Here is a 22,222-nt window from a genome sequence, read left to right on the forward strand (position 1 = left end):
ACGAGTTCCTGTTAAGTATACTTTTAGTGCGTTGTTGATGTATATGATTTATGACTCCGCAAAGACAATAAATCCTTCCTGGGGCTTTTCTGTGATAAAATTCCGAAGGTATTTTTATTTATTATTAAAATAAAGCATATTATTCAACACAAGATTACATAGATGATAAAAAGCGTGGAGCTAAAACTCGTTAACTTACAGGCAGGTTATATTATATGAATTTAATTGTACTTAACTAAAATAACTTAAAATATTAGAAAAGATTAACTACTGAGTTTCTTGCCGGTTCTTCACTGTAGAATCTACATGCCGAATCGGTAGTGGTAGCTCGTTTAATACCGTTCAGTAAAATGACGATCCAAAATTGCTTGTAAAAGCCTACTTGAGCAAAATAATTTTAGATTTAGATTTTTATATGTATGTAATTAGTATAAGGCAGATAAATAAATAGCCTGTAGGGCTATTCTGTAACAAGAAACTCGAATCTCATCGCAGAACACGAGTGTGAAATGTAAGAATGTGATATCTGACATTAAGTATAATTATTATAAATTTTATAGGATACAAGTATCAAAATGGCGCATCACTGTCAGTCAGTTGGCAACATTTCACGAGAGGCATACGAAGTGAATTCTCACAGAATCACACTGCTGATGGTAAATGTTAAAAATTGTCAATTAACGTAGCAAGAAGTAAAATCACTCCTTACAACGTCAATTGTGCTAAACGCTTTTCAGTCACGGATGATGAAAGGCTCGCTTCTTAAATATAAATAATATGAGAGCTGATTAATTTGAATGACTATGCACATACTTTGCAAAATTAACGATTGACAGCACAATATTTCGTCTAACAGAAAAACTCATCATAGTAATTCAGTTTCGTGTTTTTATATAACAGTAGCTTCTATAGCATCTTAAAAGATCCAGTCGTGATAATTGGCGAACGGAAAATCGCAGCCGTGATTAATTTAAAAAAGAATAAATTATAAATTCTCATAAAAAATAATGAAAAAAATCCAAATAGTTTTTTCATAAAATGTTACTCGAAAATTTCGTCAGTGTTAAAAGTAAATAAAAATAGTTTAACTGTTTTATATTTATAAGCACAATTTCTCTTTTCAACTTATATATATTGTGTACAATAAAAATGTTGTAATGATTGAATTAAAAACAAAAGTCAATCCGTATCAATCGCGATTGAATTTAATTACCAATTATTTTTACGAAGCCATATCACTCGAGATATAATGTCATTAAAGGAGAGCATACGCACAGCCAGTGATGTGATTAATTAAAACTTCAGACTTTGAGGCATGAGTTATATAATTTGGAATGAATATTTCACTACGAATAACATATATTTATACAATAATTATATTATTTTTGACCGTTTTGTGATATGTCAAAACAAATATTGTTTTTTTTTTTTTATAATATTTCTTTTTTTTTGTTCTGGCTTTAAGTGGTTAATTAATTCTTAATTTCAGTATGTACTATCGAAGAGTGTTGTTTATGGTAAGATAACTATGCCTTAATGATAGTTGCCTGGATCACGACCACCAACCTGCGGAAATCCATACGATAGTTGTGAACAAGAACAGGGAAGAACGATGATCGACACCAGAAGTGTGTGCTAAGGTTTAGCTCAATCAAATAGCTCGAACTGCTGCAAATTAGTATTAATACTAGACCTCTAATTATTTGGTAAAGTAAATAATGTAAGTAACATTTCTTAATATAAAAATCTTTTTATCAATATTAAAACAATTTTTCATGTATCTGTATTTCTGTAGTAAGCATCCTTCGTGCAGGATTTAATATTTTATCTCTTTTTATGCAAATGCCTATGGTATAACTCGTTATTCAGTGGAAAATATAAAGTCAGACTATAATGAGAGCAGCCTCCTGCATCTATGATCAAAGAGCTCTTAGGTGTTCGGTTGAATCTTAATTTAACTTTTTTGCGTAAAAATCTCATACTAGAATAGTGCAGGTCGTTGCGCGTAATATTTAAAATAGGATGGCATACTCATTTTGTATAATGTATTATTTTATGAGGTGAAAATATCTATCTGATATTAATGCTATATATTTGTATTTATATACACTATTTTTACAAGTGAAACAGTATATTTTTTTTTATAAAAACCGGAATGAAAATGGCCTGAGAATCCCCTGTTTACTTCCGTCGACAGACATTAGCAGTGTAAGGACTATAAGCTATTCCCTACTGGCAATGGCAATCCTATGGTCTAAGATATGTCTCTTATGCTGTAGTTATGCATACTAGCTCATTCATCGCTTTGAATGAGTTCCGGCTTGTTGGTATAATACAAAAATACTACCCTCATCATAAGTTATAATCGTCGTTTCTGCAACACCCGGTGTATATTAGATTTTTACAACAGTGTAAATGTCATTAAGTACACTTTATAATTTCCACTGACCAATTCCTCTTCGGCTTAAAAGGTTTAACCGAAACAAATGTATGCAATGTATAATATTTGGCGGTAGAATATCTGATGAGCTGACAGCTGATACCTAACACTCATGGACTACGCGTACATTACGGAACATTTGAAGTTGAAATTTGTTTATGATTTTTTTGTTCAACTACTATGAAAAAACACAGACAGTTTAATTTATTTTTAAATATAATAATGTTATATACACACACCATTATATAGTAAAAGCGTAAAGTAATCACAAGTGAAACTATTTCTGTCGCGGAATAACTCGTTAATCTCGAAGTGATTAATATCTTCCGACTCTATGAATTTTCGTGTCAGTCTCCATGGCACAAGGACAAGACAGAAATTAATTTTAAATATACAAGAACTTGCATTTTTTAGGAAGATACCAAATATTCAAGGAATGTTTTGAAACCAATGTCCTTAATTTCACATTTTTTTTTAGAATAAGGAAAATTATAAATTATAGTTTATTTATACTATTAACTATGATTATTATTACCTGTTGTGTACTTTATATGATAAGTGCAAACGTGAAAGGGATCCTGACTATGCTTACGAAATTCTACCAAATCCGCTTCACCTTAATACTTACTATATACAAAAACAAACTGACAAAACTGATATATCTTACTGCCTAGTTTGTTTAGTAATTAGTTTTTATGGTGAGTTCGTAACATCGTTCGAGACAATAAAAATGTTGCGTTCTTCTGTCGAGAAATTCTGGATACCAGGATAAGGAATAAGAGTCGGCGGTATAATAGTTCCCGGACTTTAGAAAGTTGTCAAAGTGATCCCTTTGGTCTTGCGGAAGATCTTTTTCCATTAGATTTAAATTCTCGTTTCATCGCGTTATGATACTGAGTGAGTAAGGTGCAACTATGCACTATTTCTGCTTATATTTTTGTACGGTCTATATTTACAATCTCCACTGAAAACAGGCACTATTGCCGTCATCAATCTGTCATCTAATTAATTATTATTTAGGATTTACTGAACACTATTATAAAAAATTATAATTTACTAATTGCTTTTTATTCAAAATAAATGAGAAATTTTGACCACAATAACAAATTAATTAAAAATAGTTCAATGACAGTATTTTATCATTTTTTGTAATGTATGTATGACTTCTCTATAAAGAAAAAAATTGTATAATACTATTTGTCACCCGCCGCTTCGCTCGCGTTTTAGGGGTTGGTTGTCATGTGTTAAGCAAAAAAGTAGCCTATGTCCTTCCTTGAAGTTCAAGTTTGCTTCATACCAAATTTCGTCAAATTCTTTGGTTTGGCAGTGAAAGAGCGACAGACAGACAGACTTACTTTCACATTTATAATATTAGTATAGTAGTATAGATTTGTATTAAAACCAGGTATTTATAAAGAATGTGTGAAATAGCATTGAATTTTGTTGAAAGGCCATTTTCAGATCCTTTAAGGAAGGCTTTTCATTGTAGAACGGAATAATTCTTCCAAATAACCCGGCGACACGCAAGGCGCCCGAGAACTTCCCTCATTATGAAGCACTACTGTACTGTAGACCCGTATTTGTTTTTCTTTACAAGTTGAAATATCCTAGCCTTTCTAATTAATGCGGCTATACTTTTTCTTACTGTTGTAAGGTAAAGGAGCCACAAGTAGTTATTTTAATAGACTGCGCCCTGCGATTCGGAGGTAATATCACCACTATCTGCTGCAATGCCGCAGGATATTTTGTCGTCGGTGTGTTTTTTTACCTGTATATTTTTGTACAGTTTCATTTCTCTGTTTATTTTATTATACTGTAGATTGTAATCAGGGTTTTTTTTTTTAAGTTTATTGTCTTGAAAGTAATCATTGTCTTAATTGTATTACTATCTAATAGTTAGTCTAGCAAACTTTAATAGCAATAATTACTACTAATTAGTTTTAAACGTTTAATACGAGGCAACAATTTTAAAGATCAATACAGTTATCAATTTAATATTATGACCGATTCAAATTTACATTCGCTTTATATAAATGATAGATTTCAATAATGATTTTAGCTTAAACAACATAATGTAACGATTGAGCCTATATCATAAACATGATTAATGAATATATGCAAACAAACAAACCAGTACTGAAACAGGGCGCGGAAGGGGGAGTAGACAGACAATTCCATCAGCTGAATATCCGTTTAGCTTAAAAGGATCAAGTGCGGTAATAGACTTCCTGTCACCGTGACGTCATTATGCATATTGCGATACAGCCATAGTCTTGTACATATCGAGACGTGACTTGGTAACTAAATACGGATTTGACTGCGACCTTTATATTAAAAATTCCGACCTTACTGTTTAGAGGTTAATTAATATTAATGTAAGTGATGACGAGATGTGTAGGTGTGATGTTCAGCAAAACGATTGTGTGCGGGGTGACTTGAGCCAATTACTGAGGATTTGATTAAATATGAATGGAAGACTTGATACCTGACCAACGTTCAGGTGTTGGCGTGGACTAAAGCTAGTCAAAATATAATTGTTTTATGAACGAAGCTATACTCGTATTTTCATCAATTTTATTACTTAATATTTATTTATTGGTCGCCTACAATGACTATCACTATAAATTCATTTAAAAAAACGTCCATTTCGATGTATAACAATAGTACAACTATATTATGCATATTCACAATAATATACATCTTTTCGAATGAAACGGTGACAATAATTGTACGGACACGAGGAGGAAAAGTAAACTAATAACAGCTAGTTTTCGATTTCGCAATTTTAATACAACCTTCCTGGGGCGCGGTATTCGTTTCTCTAATAAGATTACACGGCTATGTCTAATTTGGCCTAATAAAATTTTTAAATCTCATATAAAAAATAAATCATTGATTAATAAGGGATATTACTCAATATAAGATTATATTAAGGATAAAAAAGCGTGGACTTAGTGTGATTTATTGACTTCTTGGCAGGATATATAAAAAATAATTGTTGATTACTGATATAATCTGTAATTAAAATGGTGGAAAAGAGAAAGAAAACTACTGAGTTTCTTGCCGGTTCTTCTCGGTAGAATCTACTTTCCGTACCGGTGGTATCTTTAAATTTAATTCAACAATTCACAAACAACAAACAAATGTCAATGTAACATGACGATTCAAAAGTGCTTTTATGAGCCTACTTGAATAAAGAATAATTTATTTTTAACATCTTCCGGGCGACCGGTGATGGTCATATCTTTTGCATGTTTTATGAGTAACTGTTTACCTACTTCGAACCCTTTACCCTTCGAATTACGAATCCGTTAAAGCATACAGTATAAAAAAACACTAAGATATACAAATTGTATCCAGTTATTTGTTAGTGTGGTGTTTTTCCGAATTAGTTATTCATGAATATTTGAAAAATATGGCTACGTTAGATATTCATATGTATCTTTTTCTAATAGGCTAGATTTTACTAGTGTTCCTTCTTGCTTAATATGTTGAGACAATTATTTACAAAGTCGAATATCGATTCTAATTTGTGTCAGAGTATGTTGTACAACATGTATATTGCATATTTACTTAGATTTATGTTGGAGTTATAAACATTTTGAAGTAGGTAAAGTTTTTTATCTTTATTGACCAACAAAAAGCGTAGTTGGCACAATAAGCGCCGTTAATGCCTGAAGCCATTCTCTACCCGTCAACCTTTGGGCAACCAGTAATTGATAAAGGCGCTGCAATACAAACGATATACAATAACAAATAATTTATACATGTAAATGTGAATATAGTGGAATAAATATATATAAATTAATTATATAAGAAAAATTGTAAACTTAAATAATCTTATAAAATAACTAACGCTTAAATCAGGAATGCGAAGCCGGTGGCAAGGGATGATTGCGTCTATTTTTAAATCAGTGACAGTTGATATTCGAAACTAACTTTTGAAGTAACTTTGCAACTCAAATTATTATAATATCTTTGTTAGAAAATGCTACAGCTGTCTTTTATGACTCAAGTACAGGTAATGAGGCATTTAAATAATAGTTGTGGTAATATGCGACTAAATATACAGTAGTTAACAGATTAAATACAATATTTAACTATATCAGCATGAAATGTATCCATTTCAATAAATTACAAAAGAATCAAAATAGATGCATTTTATGCAAAACAAAACTTCCTAAACTATAGAAAAATTTAAATTTAATATGATAAACTATTAAAATAATAAAATCGATATTCTTTTTTTGAACTGTGCTGTTTGTTTTTTTGTATTCCACAATATATTATTTATATTAATGGAAATACTTTTTCCTGCGATAAACATTTTATACATACATATATAAGTTTTTTAGAACGTAAATTTACTATATAAGGTTATACTAATAGATTCATACGATATGGTTACAGTGTGTACTAAATTTAATTTATTTATCATAATGAACCTTGAGAAAAGATACAGGCCTACAATACAGGATTCGCAGTTAAACTAAAAACTAACAATTATATATACATATACATCAACAAAAAGCAATAACAGCGTACTAAAACCTTTTTAAAATTCGTTACAGATAGTAATTTTTTTGTGCGAAATGTAGTTAAATTTTTTACAACTTTTTAATTATTATACAGATTTTTAACAAGATATTACAAATGAATCAAAGCGAAGCGAAGAGCGAGTTTTATTTGTGGTTTTTATTGCACAACTGTATATATATTTATCTCAAAAACAATAGAACGTGACCTCGGTTGAACGATGTTAGAGCTATTCGCGCTGGAACGAACTATTTACAAAAACATAAAAGCATTCTTAATGTTGTGTACATTAAAGTTAAAGTATGGTTCATAAAAATATAGTTTTATCTGTGGCTCTTTTATAGATCAGTGTATTAATAAGATTATTAAAGCAACTATTTACACCCATCAATTTTAATCAAAACAAACAGTTTCCACTTTCAGAGATATGCAAAGAATTTGATTTAACATTAACTGTTATTTTTGTAAAAAACGGGAGTTTATTTGTTTGTCTACAAAGATTCTGGTTCTCTATGTTTTTCTTCGTCATTGAATATAATTACATATAAAATAAAGTAATGCCTGTAAATGCCCCACTGCTGGGCTAAGACCTCCTGTCCCTTTTGACGAAGGTTTGAATCCTGATGAATGGTTTTATTCCCCACGCTGATAAAATAAGTGTTGGTGAATTTCATTGAAATAAGACACATCCTGGTTTCCTCACGATGTGTACCTTTACCACCAAACACGAAATGAATTATAAACACAAATTAAATACATGCAAATTCAGCGGTGCTTGCCTGGGTTCAAACACGCAATCATCAGTTAAAATGCACGCGTTCTAACCATTAGGCCATCTCGACGCCCTTTATATGGAATTACATATCTATACATATAATAAAATTGGAGTGTCTGTTTGTAATATTAAAATATCCCATAAAAATGGGTAATAGTAAAAACTAAATGCATATGTATGTATAACACGGTACGTATACCAAAATAACATTTTTTTACAATTTTTGTCTGTCTGTCTGTTTGTTCCAGCTAATCTCTGGAACGGCTGAACCGATTTCGACGGGACTTTCACTGGCAGATAGCGGATGTAATAAAGAGTAACTTAGGCTTTAATTTAGAATTATATATATAGAATAAAAATAAAATCACGCTACAATATCCAAATAACTTAAATTCAAACAGCGCGCACGAAGTCGCGGGCACAGCTAGTATTTGAATATAAATTGACTATTAAGTTTCTAAATACTACTCTTTTTTGATATAATGAAATAAGTCTAAGCGAATAAACATTGTTTAAACATATTTGCCCCAAAATATAAATAAGGTATTTGATAGTATAATACCGCTGATCTCTTGAAAATTCTGAATAATTAGAAATTAATTTAATTAATACCATTTAAGTAATATACTTCTATCCACAAGAGATCGTTTTAACCTTAGAATTAAAGGATGACCTTTTAAAGGTAGTCGACGTTTACATTAACTTGCGATAGCTTACAACAGTGGAAATATAACTTTGATATTTATTTTTTAATGACTAATCTGTTTTTCAATAATTTCTGCTTAACATTTTTATAATAATATAATTGCAAAATCAATTTAGAAAAACACAATTTTAATATATAAAGATATTAATTTTTTTTATTCGTTTCGAAAAATTATTATTATATACTAATTCATTAGGTCTTTTGCGAATTATGAAAGGCAACGAACGAAACGTACAACAGTCTGTTTGCTGCAGATATTATTCATTTAACAACGATGTGAACCGGAAAATTTGTATTTATTGTATACATATTATAAAGCTGAAGTTGTGATCGTATGCCGAAAATAATATGATTAAACCGATTGTTCATCGAGATATAAACACATAAAAAATTATTTGTTGTGTATATTCATATATTCATTTTGTAAATGATAAAACTTTCCGGTGTAAGAAAAGTGACATTTCACTGATTCTTGACATCTAAAAATAATGAACAAGGAGATTTTACTGCGTCAAGATTTATAAAATGCCACGATTATTTCCACGTTATGAACAGAGATGTTGACAGATACAATACTTAAAAAAAGTTTCCGTATCAATAGACTTTTTTTAAATTGGGATATTGTATTCAATGGATTACCTTATTTGTTACATAATATAGTTTAAATTTCAAATACCTTATTTAATCATAAAAAACAATGACGTCATTCGTTGAAATCATTTCACAATTAACTACATAATCTATGCAAAACTGATTCTAAATGAAATATTCTTCTTGATACTATTTAGTATAGCTTAAAATTTGAATTATATTATTTAGTCACGAAAATATTTCAATAAATATAATGAAAGACATATAAGGTTATAAACATATAGATATATTATGTCATAAGACTGGATAGGAATTTGTTAACTAATTTGGACGTCGACGACTTACAAGTTGATAGATAAAACAATTTGAGCTTACGTCAACACGTCGAAGGCAAAACTATCAAGTTCAAAGTGCTTACAAAGTCTTCGAGTCTTGTTCTAATTTCGCCTGTCAAATACTCCAATCCCTCTAATTACAGGGAAGGTAAATATGTGTTGTGTGTATATACGTGAACGTTTAAAAAAAACGGTTACATAAAAATGCTAATTTCTTGTAAACTATACAAAAAATCAAACTGTAATTCTATAATAACAAATATGCACATCCAAGACAACAAGAAAGACTAATTTTATTTCATCTTTTTATCAATATATACTCTATTCAAGTAGGCTCTTACTAGCATTTTGAATCGTCACTTTACAGAATCGTAAAGCTACTATCAGTTCGGAAAGTAGAATCTATCGAGAAGAACCGCCAAGGATCACATTAGATACACTTCTACTTTTTTTCAAAATAAGCCTTTCAAGACTGAAATACTCGATAGTCGGATGCTACTGCCCTAATACACATGAATATGTTAACTTTACTCTTATGAATTATTATATTATTATTCATAAGATTTTAAATTAACATTAAAACACGGGATCGAGTTTCGAGTGTAAATAAAACAAATAGTAGGGGTGAAAGTGACAGTGGTAGTGGTAACCAGTGTTTACGCAGCAAACGTACGAGAAAGGAGGTAGTCCGATATGGACACTTCTAATGCCGTCAACATCTACCCGCAAACGTCAGTCTCGTGAACAAGACATTCGTAGATAATGTCGAAATATCGAGCTCCACCAAATAAAAATCATGATAAATATCCCGTTAACACTGTTAGTAATGATACAATATAACTAGAAATAGGTATTATAATATCGGGTATGTAGTATATAGCACGAGTTATTTAGTAACATCTTCGGAAAAAGGCCGTCCGTTATTTTATCCGTATAAAACTGACGATGTGTAAAACTAACCGTGTAAATCGAAAGTAACTTGTATATTAATAGAAATATAAGCTTGAGAAACTATTTATTTCAATGGCTGGTAATAATTTTATTAGAATAACTTGCCAATGTAACTACAGTACTGTAATTTAGTTATTATTATATTTTCACAAAAAATGGTCTTATACGATTTATCTTTTTTATTTTTGTCAGATATACCTGCTCTCCAATTGAAGAAGGAAAGAAGATAAACAAACCCTAGAAATTCGTAGTCCATGCAATTTGCTAGTTCAATGCCATAGCTAACAGGTCTTGACTCACATGTGTTTATTTATATATATTGACGCTATTCCATAACTATAATACTTATATCCAGTTTAATTTTACTTCCAAAGTTCCGATATCAGCTTTTTCACAAATCCTTAATGAATATCATAGATTCTTCAAATTCTCGACCATACATCGACATACCGTCATTTCGATGTCAAATATTGTTTATTTGGCTTATTGTCCCTTTGTGATTGAAATACTTACCTACCTACATATTCGTTTGTACCATATAAATCAGAAAAAATTGATTGCACTGCGTGTCTATTCTATGTTTAAAGTTAATGGTGTTTTTTTCCTTTTTATGCTATAGGTTGGAAAACGAACATATGTCACCACAGCCCATAGACAATGGCGCTGTAAAAAATATTAACCATTCCTTACATCGCCAATGCGCCACCAACATTGGGAACTAAGATGTTATGTCCTTTGTGCCTGTAGTTACACTGGCTCACTCACACTTCAAAACGGAACACAACAATACTGAGTAATGTTGTATGGCGGTAAAATATCTGAAGAGTGCTTTGTACCTACACAGACGGGCTTGGGCAAAGCCCTACCGCCAAGTAAATATATATTTATAGAATAATATAATAAAATGCTATCTATTTCGACGCTACGAAACGAAACAGAAACCATAAACGTCAACCGATATGGCAAAATGTATGAAACAGGTATGCACAATCCAAATCCACGCGCCTACTTAATACACAAACAAATTGTTAGCTGTGTTCTGATTTAAATTGGGTTAGAGTGCGCTTTACATCTAAACCACAGTATCATAACAATGTAAGGTAACATCGACGTATTGTAGGTAAACTGTTATAAGCAGAAGCATTGACGCAAATACCGTTAACTGGTAGATTGCGGATTACCAAATTACGAAATATAGTTGAACTAAAATTCTGCAAGGATAGTATAAGATTGTTGAAGGCAGTCAATTATCCTTTGGCTTCATTCACTGTAATTTTGTATTTAGTATACACATATATGTTTTACGTACTTCACGTTTAACATTATGTTCAGTGGACTGTAAATAATAATTCAAAGTCGGTCGTATTTAAATCATCTTACAAAAATTAAATGTATACATTTACTAGTACTAAATTCGTGTGAAATGTTGGTTGGTAGGAAGCCAACAATATGACATACAGATACAGTTGTTTAGAAATTCTATTCTAAGCTTTTCAAAGAAGTATCCTAATTAAGTCGATAAATACAACGTTTACATTCGATATGTACAAAAGAAAACATGACCAAAAATACTTTCCTGGAAAATCGTTGGACAGGAATCTTACTTATGTCTCCTATCTATCAATAACTATTTTAACCTCATTCGTCTTTTATGTAAATATTTAGTAATGCTCAATTTGAGAAGAATTTATATATATATATATATATATATATCGCCGTAAATACATAGTTATGTAAATCTTTTTGTGTCCTGTAAATTACTATAAATTATTATCGGATATTACTTTGCGTCTCCGCGAAAGGAAAATTATTTTCTATGTATTAACAATATGCAATGTCGTATATATATATATATATAGTGTATCGTGACGATAAGGTAATTGTTGGTGATTTTCTTAAGAATTCTGTTGTAAACATATAAAAGGCACCTATTTCAAAACATGCTAAGAAAACATGTATATCATTTCATCGTCATCATGTCAGCCGGAAGACGTCTACTGCTGGACAAAGGATTTCCACGATAATCAGAGGCAATTCATACACGACTTCCCGCCACCCTTAAAAGTTATCGGTCCACCTTGTACGCTTGCATTACGTCACAACTACGTCACTTACTAAAAAAAGAGTATCTAATAAAAATAAATAAATATTATGTCTACCTCGTATTATATAAACAAACATATTTAATGTTGTGGGTGTGACAAGGTTGTCTATATAATGGAAAATGACCAAGGCTAAGCGCAACAAATAAATAATAAAAAATTATAATGAAGAAAAACATCTATTTCTGATACTGATTTCATTATAAAAAGTAATGATTTAGAATCTCCTCAAAATGTATTCTAGTAGTGTTTAAATAAATTATGCGATTTTCGAGATGGCCCAGTGGTTGAACGCGTGCATCTTAACCGATGATTGCGGGTTCAAACCCAGTCAAGCACTAATTCATTTTCATGTGCTAATTTGTTTTTATAATTCATCTCGCGAGGAAACCTGCATGGGTCTAATTTCAACGAAATTCTGCCACATAAGTACCAACCCGCATTGGAGCAGCCTGGTGGAATATGATTCTAACCTTCTCCTCAAAGGGAGAGAAGGCCTTAGCCTAGCAGTGGAAAATTTACAGGTTGTTAATGTTACATTATGTAATGTTATGCGATTTTCAAAATAATTTTGCGCTATTAAATTTATAATATGGTGGAACTTATTAGCTGACGATGTTTATGGTTCCTTACTGATTTGGGCCACGACGGCGATTCTCAAGAGAGACTAGCCAACTGCTCGGGACATATTATAGTGCACCAGTGAGCGCAAACGCAAGTGCCCTCTCTAATTCTTCACTTTCATAATTCGATGGGCCATCGTATTTAGTACACGGCCTTCCGATTGACAAGATAATTTTGATATTAGTAATATCTTGAATCCCATTGTTCAGAGTTTTAACAGCTTAAGGCATAAGCTATACTTCTGATAATGTAGATTTATTAGTATAGTTGCGACCACTTATCAATAAATGACCGAAATATCTGGTCGCCTTTGCGTCATAATTAGATAATTCAATAATAAAAGCTTGCAATTAGTATGTTATCGTAAAATAAATTCTTTTTAATAGTATTTTTTTAAATCAAATATCTCTTTGTAAAAAGTTAAACCTGAATCATATGAATGAGATGAATCCATATTTGTGAGTAGGTAAGGCGATGAAGCCTTTTAAAAGTGAGTCATTGACGCAGTTTTCAATATGTACCTATCTGACTGGATTGTGGCGGATTAGACTCGCAAATTGTTACCGGTTATATATTATAATAATGATCGTAAAACGTAGACTTTTATTCATTTTAGGACAATAGACGAGCAAATGATTCACCTGATGAATAGTGTTCACCGCCGACGACAGGTTTTTCCTAAATTTATAAATTTTATTGATGCACATTTTGGATTATTTTATCATATTGGAATATTTACCATTTTGGAAGTAATTACAACACCGGCTCACCAAATAACATATTATTATTGAAACAATTTATTCATTGTTATTAATTAATTGAAACCACGCTATGATAGACGCAATGAAATATATAAAAAACATCAACGTATTAAGAAATGCAATTATCGACATTGATTTTTATTTTTTAATACGATTGAGTCACGATATTCTCTGAATCAGAACAACAAAGTCGCTGGACTAGATCTAACTTTAATGAAGTTGAACAAAGGACGGGCGTAACTGTATCCTGGCAACACACTCAAATAAATATATGCTTTTCACTAAAGAAAAAAGATATAAAGTTAATTCCCGTTTAATGAGGTAAAGGCTATAAAGGAGATTGATAAGTTGCCTAAAGTTGGTCCTAGAGATTACTGAGGATGGTATGATTATAGAATCCGAGGAAAACGTATTACGAGTCTAGCTTTTTTTGTTCCTTTTTTATTTGGAGAAAATCACGTGGTTCAGAGAGTCGAATAGAACTACCCCAGTACATGAATGTCTTAAGAACCCGCAAAGGAAGTTTTTGTTAAGCTCATCTATCAATACATGATACAATCTAATTAAATGAAGCGGCTCAATTACGTATGATAGTGACTCAACCTAGGTTGACATCAGGCAGACGGCTGGATATCAATCAAATCCTATCGACACCAAAAATCGAATTTATTATAATGTACTTATTGGTAGAATAATGAGATAACATTACAGTTTCAAAAATGAACCAGCTAACATAGCAACGAAATAGCTCCAGTTTTTATTCTTCATAAAATTAACAATTAAACGTTCGTTTCGAATATTATCAAGCTATTACAAAAACCATATAAACAATTTCGATATTTTTTTAAGAGTATCAATTTAAAATAAAAGCGTGCATTCCACCTGATGACTCGCTTAGAGTTAATATTAGCCCAAGACAAAATAACAAGTAAATATCCTGAGTCTAAATGTACTCGACGATTCATCCGATTAACTCGTAAGTGCTGGTGATTCGAATCGCTAATTTAATTGAAACATCATTCAAATACCGAGTACATAATAATTCATTCAACAGATACGTTAACTCACGATTGGTTATTGAATGATAATATGTGCTTCGTTTATTGTTTTATTTATTCTCGTATAGTTATCAGATTGCATTTTATTCGTATTCTATGCTCTCACGCATCGTCTACTCGATTTAGTTGAAACTTCGTACAGTTGTTGGGACTTATATGTAGTACCTTTGCATAGTTATATCAAAGTAGAATATATCGTAAGTCATATAAAATGATCGCTTACAATAAAAACAATTAAAAGATATAAAACGCATTGCTGGAAGTAGGTACTGTTTAAATAAGAATATGCACCAATACGTTACTTAGTGGTAAGGCTTTGTGGGAAGCCCGTTTCGGTAGGTACCACCCACTCATGATATATTCTACCGCGAAACAGCAATACTTCTATTGTTCTGTTTCGGTTTGAAGTGTGAGTGAGTGAGCCAATGTTACTACAGGGACCAATGATATAACATTTGAGGTCCCAAGATTGTTGGCGCATTGGTGAGATGAGAAATGATTAATATGTCTTACAGTACCAACATATATGGACAGTGGACAGCATACTATCAGGTGGAATTTGGTAGTTCGCCTAACTATGACATAAAAATTACAAGATTTAACGAAGTGGAACTACGTAGATACAGGTTTAAATAAGTTGGTTTAAATGAATATAAAATCGTTTTATACAAAGATTACATGAATAAAATACTAAACCCATCTTGATCATCTTATTAAACAATTCAGAAAAAAAATGAAAATGGCTAGCAAAACTAATATATATTTAAGTTATAAGACCAGCAGTGGGTCAAGAGTATTTAATATTTCGGATTAACGTTTTTGAAGTGATAACTTCTTATGAGGGGGAAAAACCGCTTCGTTACGTAACGCGTTACGGCGCCAGTCTTTCTTTAACGCAAACGCCAGCGGTAGGCAGACTCTTCTTGTCTCACTCTAACCCCACAACGCTAGCCGTATTTCGGATAGTTTAAGTTATCAGTTCTGTCTGGCGTCCCGAGACGTACACGTATTTTTTTTATTTTTTGTCCAGCATATTTCACAGCTATTTAACAATCAAATGGACGAAAAGCCATAGAAAAATGTTTCGAATTTTTTTAATCTATTATTGTTAACAATGTACACAAATAGAAAATTATCTGATTAAGTAGAATGAAGCTCAATTTATGATCTCCTCCTGACTAGCCAGCTGCGTCGAACATATTGTTATAGAGCACAAAAGTGAGCTCAAACACAGGGACACTATCTTTTCCTACAATCCAGTAAAGGACCAACGAATGTAAATGTAAATAACTTTTTTATTGCCCCAACCCGAGGATAGAACCAAGGATATCAGGATATGCGGCCTTAAAAGCAAAATATTGCTACGTTATTAATAAATATAAATTAATACATACGTATAAACTGTAAGGCGATAATTTACGAATGATTACTTCGAATGTGAAAATTGGGTGATAATAATTTGTTCAAAACGAGTTTTTAATTACATGGTATTAAAAACTTCAATCATAGTGTAAATCACGTTCGGTTAACGACGTATTGATGCCAATAAACTGACATGTAATTAACTTCACACCACTACGGGCAATATGATTAAAAGTATATTTAAAAAAAAAACCTAATTAGTTCGTAAAATAACAAAAAGTTTATTCTAATTAGATGTTATGTTTGAAGTTTTAATTAGCGTACCATATTCTCTATTGTTGTAAACGTTATTGCGATCTATATAATACATAAATATTTATTGTTAAGCTGGGTTTGTATATTTCTTCGTGCTTATCTCAGAAATTACATATTTAAATTGAAGAAGAATAATATTGAGGAACGTTAGAGGTTAATTAACTTAACATTAGGACATAGGAGCGGAGCTGTAAAGATATAGTCAACCAGTTTAACAAAACAGTATGAAATTGGCCTGTACAATCGAAAATTAACGCAATACAAACTCTTAGTCAAGTATTTTTTATGTCATAGGTAGGCGAACAGGGACATGGGCTACCTAAGGTAAAAGCTCATTACCACCCATAGACATTAGTGCCCTAAGAAATATTAACCATACCCTAGATCACACCAATGCGCCACCAATCGTGGCAGCTAAGATGTTAACATCTTAGCTGCAAACAACAACAAGGTACATAAGTCTCTTGTGGCTGCAGTTATACTGGTTAAAGTAAAGTTTGTGTTAAAACGTCGAACGCGTATAGTTAATCGCAGAAACTATTGCGTCAAACTGAAAGAAATTGTTTTGTGTTTAATAGCCCGTTGATTGAAGATATTTCACGCTACGTATCTTATTCACGGCGTAATAACCATAATTATTATTAATGAAAAAAAAAGCAAAATAAAATGAAACAGAATACCTGAAATGTCAGTAGGACAATATAACATCTTGGGTCAAAAAGTAGTTAGCGCATTGGTGACCACGTAGGTGCCTTACCATCAGGTGGCCCATTTGCCAGTCCGCCTAAGTACGACATAAAAAAATGTAATACTCATTTTTGTGCTCTAAAAACGTACTTTTTGAAAGATACATAGTATTTTTGTTTTTTGTATTTTGATAGTATTTTTGCCTAAAAACAAATTAACTTTACGTACTCTCCTCAAATGAACAAAGAAATTTTGAAGACATCACGAGATATATTTATTCCGTTAAATTATTGTTGAAGTGTCACTATATATACGAAAAAAGTAAATAGAAATATGTATGTGTCTTCTGAGTATTAATAGGAGTTCAGAAGAAGTGAAAAATACGTATACAGAATATTAGTGCTGATATGGTCTATTATAACGTTACGTAATTAAATGTTGTGTATGTTATTAATAATATTTAAACAGAAATATAATTACATAAATTGCAAGTCCTCTATTTATTACGTCGACTATTTCAAGAATGGCAGCGTCGAAATTTTCAATACGACGCAGTTATACGGTTAGGATTTATTTAAAAACTCATTTAGATAAATATTTTACAAACAATAAATTCTGGAAACATCTCTGCATACAAAGAGACGAAATAATCGTATCTCAGAAACGAAGGCTTAATGACCACTGAGTAATTAGTTAATGTTAGGAAGATAACGCGATGGCGACCCTTGTCAGCTCTTAAACATATCTAACGTCTAGAACATTGTTAAACGACTATTGGAACATTACATATACAAAATATATTGTAAAATTCTCGACGTGTCAATAACTCGGGTCGTTTAGCAAGCACTGACGTCCAAATGACATCATTAGTCACAGACAATAATAGAACTATACGACACTTAAGCAATTTTTAAATCACATTCTATATAAACAATGTGTGCTAACTGCTAATGTTCATACAAAGTTCGTAAAAAATACAATAAATATTTGACTCAAATTCCTATCATTTCTTTTAATATATAATAGAGCTTATTAATGACCTTTCAAGAATTACTTCGAGTCATTAAAAATGTCTTCTTCAAACACTAAACAGGTCATGACCGCGCGAAAAAAGCAATATATCACGATGACATCTAACAACACAAATTAATCTGTCAGACCTGCTCGGCCGCCACACATCACGCTGTCCTTCGAGTTCAGTTGATATAGTAAACTACGATTGGACATTGTTTTATTAACTTTGTTTTTTTTACGACTAAAATTATAATACGTTTAGTTACTATATTAATTTAATAAAAAACAATACAAATCGAATGATCACTCGGCACTCTTGATATTATAAGTAAACGATATTATCGTATCTAATGTATAGATCGCAACCAGCGGACACCATTAAAATTTAGTTACAACTAAATTAAGTGATTAAAAAAGTCAAAATTAGTTTCACGACAAACACACACATTATAAAATACATTTAAAAAAAATAGTATATTGATGTTATGAAACAAATTTTGTTCGATTATTATTTATAATTATTAGAATTTTATTAAAATGTATCAGAATGCAAAAGAAAAAATAGTTCCAAAAATGTTGTGCAGAAATTTACCAGCCCACAAAAGCACTAATTTATTAAGTTTTAAAAGCGAAACACATATCCCAATGAAAGTCACAATCTCAATCCAACCAAAGCACGTCTGGTATATTCTTTACGAGTAGCAAATAAGATCAGTACGGGCCACTCCATAAAACATGAAGTGCTACAGAATATCATTGCTAAGGGGGAAGTCATTCACAATTTAATTCAAAGAAATATCCTGGAAAGTATGGTCAGATGTAAGATGTATGTTGTTTTCATAACGACCGACTGGTTACTCATTACTACTACTTACTCTAACGCAAGTTCACGATTGGTTAACGAAGTTGAATATCATTCGTCATTAATCAGAAAATCAACGGAACATAAAACGGACTCGGACTTATCAATTAGAGGAAGATTCTGAGGATTATACAGTAACAAATTTACTGCAGGTGACGATCAAATAGATTTTTTGTATAAGTGCATATTTTTATTCCAAAAGATCTTATCATTTCTACACGTAAACATTGACATAATTCTTGACGAATTCGAACTGTGAACAGCGGTATGTTTTGAATAATGACGCAATTGAAATCTCATTCATATTAATGAAGATTTTGGTTTACCGTCCATGATTGCAACAGAACATCAACGTGGGGCTAATGATTACGATTAGCGCACCTATAAAGATTAATCAATAATGAAGGCAGGTTATTGAGTCGAGAGGAATCATTTCTAGCTCAATTTGGAGTCAGTCCAACACGCTGTGTCTAGATAAGATACACTGCCAACCACAAGTAATTTAACATAGTTGGCATACAAAATCAATATAGTATAAAAATGTAAATGTTCATTGTGTTTTGAATTTCAGGCTATTACATACAATTGACTGGCGCGATGCTCGCGTTTAACTTCATATATTACGTGATCACTTACTCACCTAACTTGTTCATGCTTCTGAATGTATATCTTATGGAATTGTCCTTCGACAGGCGATATTATGTCATTCTTCATTTCCATAGCGACGTGTTGAGGCAGCACGGATAGCAGTAAGCGTTCCTGTTGACAAACGTTCAGAATTTCAAACGTAACAGCAGTAACATTTTTTTTTATTATTCGATTTACTTTTATTATTTGTATAACTTTTGCTGCGCGACGTTGGCAGAATACATGAGGTATAACTAATGCAAATATAAGTCCAAAACGTATGAAATAAAAATTCATAATACTAATTCTGATCACGAATATGTATGTTGTTGCAATTATTTATTGATATATACCTAAATTCTGATAGATTTTGTGCAAACGAATTATTCTTTTTAGTTTTAACAGTACAATCTTGTATGTAAAGGTCTTTCTAAGCTCTTCCACTTTAAGGTAAAATAACTGCTTACTTGTTTGACGACAGTCTGTGGTAATAATAGCGTACTTACCTTTTACTCTTTGGTTTGTGGCCGGAGTAAATATTTACACAAGAGTACGAGTTGAAATAATCTTGGTCTGAGCGAACTTTTATGTACATCTCACGACCGAAAACAGTAGCTTAAGTTTAGGCTTAGATAAAGAGTCTTTTAGTCTAGTTTGACATTTTAATTGTACGTAAATTCTGGTTCGAGTTCTTGACAGCATTTTCCCATAATGTTCCATGCTATGCTTATTATTCCAATCGAGTTTTGAGAGATTACGATTAGATTTTATACGGACTGATAGCCATCTGACCTCCGCTTCGCTTACTGAACCAGTAATCCATTAGATTAGAATAATTTTCCTACCGAGAGCCAACGATTAAAGTGTTCAAATGCGGTGCTCGGAACAGAACTACTTTTTCTTTTTTATTAATAATATATATAGAGCACATAACCCTTAGTCATTAGAACATGAGAATATTATACCGAAGCTTTTGGGTTTAAGCGTGAGCAAGAATCAATACTTTGACTTGTATTCGGCTAGTTAATAAGTTTTGTTTTTGCAAATCGTTTGAATAGCGATGTTTACCAATTTTTCGTTTTCATCCTCCATGTCGAGTCTGGCTGCGATGCAATTGCGCGTGTCGAGGAAGGCGCGCCGCTGAGCCGTCTCCATGAGGGAATGCATCAGCGCACCCACCACGTTTACGCACAGGAACACAACCACGTTGCCCAACATCTAGAAATTTCGATTTCAATTAGATAATCTACTTAATAAAATCTTAAAATTACTAACACATAACGCACAGCCTCTACCGGTAGGTAGGTATGAAATTGTGCGCAGGAATTATTTATTAATTATAAGTATGAATTATAATTGCATGAATTATAAGGGCAATACGGATTACGAGAAACTCAACTGAAATACCAACGTTAAAAAAATTCGCTGGATACCAAAGAATGTTTCCGATAGGATATTCCATAGGCTAGGTGTATTATAAAACTTATTCATTTAATTTCTACTTCTACTGATTGACTCCGATTAACAGCGAGGCTGCAGAACGAGATCTTCCGTAAGTATTATGTAGTAATAGTATATTTTATGTTACTATAATACACTTAGTGTTATATTTCGTTATTATTTTCTTGTAATCGTTCGTCTCGAATTATTCCTTCTCAGATATGATATGAACAAAATACCCCATAGCATTATTGTATGTGTAGTACGTATAAATTTAAAGTGTTAAATGAATATGCCCCAAAGGTAGTATAAATGATTATGTTATCGTATGTGACTCTACAGAAAAATACTTGATTGTTTGTATGCATTTATGTTTGCCCGCCATGTCTTCATTTTTATATCCTTAGTTTTCAAATATTCATTAATTTAAGTTCTCAATCAAACTTGACTCAACGGTCTTCTATCAATAAATTCCAGATATGTATTGTACCAAGTTACCGAACATTTGTGCCAATACTATGTACAAAGTTACTACATAGAGAACTTTGTTTCTCGTAACTCATGTCTACGGAAACCGACCATGTGCGTGACTTGACAGGAACTCGCTTGAATTATATGGGTATTTATGGGTGTAAGTAATTCTTGCAATTTGTACAAATTGATATCATTGATTTTACGAAAATTTTACCATGTTAATGAAATTTGATATTTTTAATTTTGATAAATAGTCGCTAACTGTTTTTAAAACATGGAAATAGTGTAGATACTTTACAAGAATGTTTGTATCTGTAAGTATATACGTAGTATTTTTAATTTAAAATGAATTGATATTGATTCCAAACTAATTTCATCTTAGGTTTAATTGCATAATAAGAACTTGACTCAGTTTTTGTCTGGAAGAAATCGCTGTCTTTGTGATGAGAGCGCCCCTTGTAAATCTTTCTTTATTGCTTGTATTTTGTGTCAAGTTCATTGGCGCACAATAAAGAGTATTTGTATTGTACTGTTTGAATATTTGTATAATTAAAAATAACCT

At 31.6% G+C, this 22,222-nt stretch overlaps 1 protein-coding gene across 3 annotated transcripts in view; it reads right to left on the reverse strand.

Moving 5' to 3' along the window:
• The window catches only part of LOC113399856 (Ca(2+)/calmodulin-responsive adenylate cyclase), a 94,690-nt gene that overhangs the window by 38,186 nt on the left and 34,282 nt on the right, over positions 1 to 22,222 (reverse strand). For all 3 annotated transcript variants that reach the window (XM_026639116.2, XM_026639115.2, XM_026639117.2), the window contains exons 4-5: positions 20,815 to 20,964; positions 19,760 to 19,878 (exon numbers count right to left, since the gene is read on the reverse strand). In XM_026639116.2, the coding sequence (XP_026494901.1) occupies positions 19,760 to 19,878; positions 20,815 to 20,964 (269 nt within the window). The remainder of the gene's footprint in view (positions 1 to 19,759; positions 19,879 to 20,814; positions 20,965 to 22,222) is intronic.

The sequence above is a fragment of the Vanessa tameamea genome, chromosome 8, assembly GCF_037043105.1.
Source record: "Vanessa tameamea isolate UH-Manoa-2023 chromosome 8, ilVanTame1 primary haplotype, whole genome shotgun sequence".
Classification (NCBI taxonomy): Eukaryota; Metazoa; Arthropoda; class Insecta; order Lepidoptera; family Nymphalidae; genus Vanessa; species Vanessa tameamea.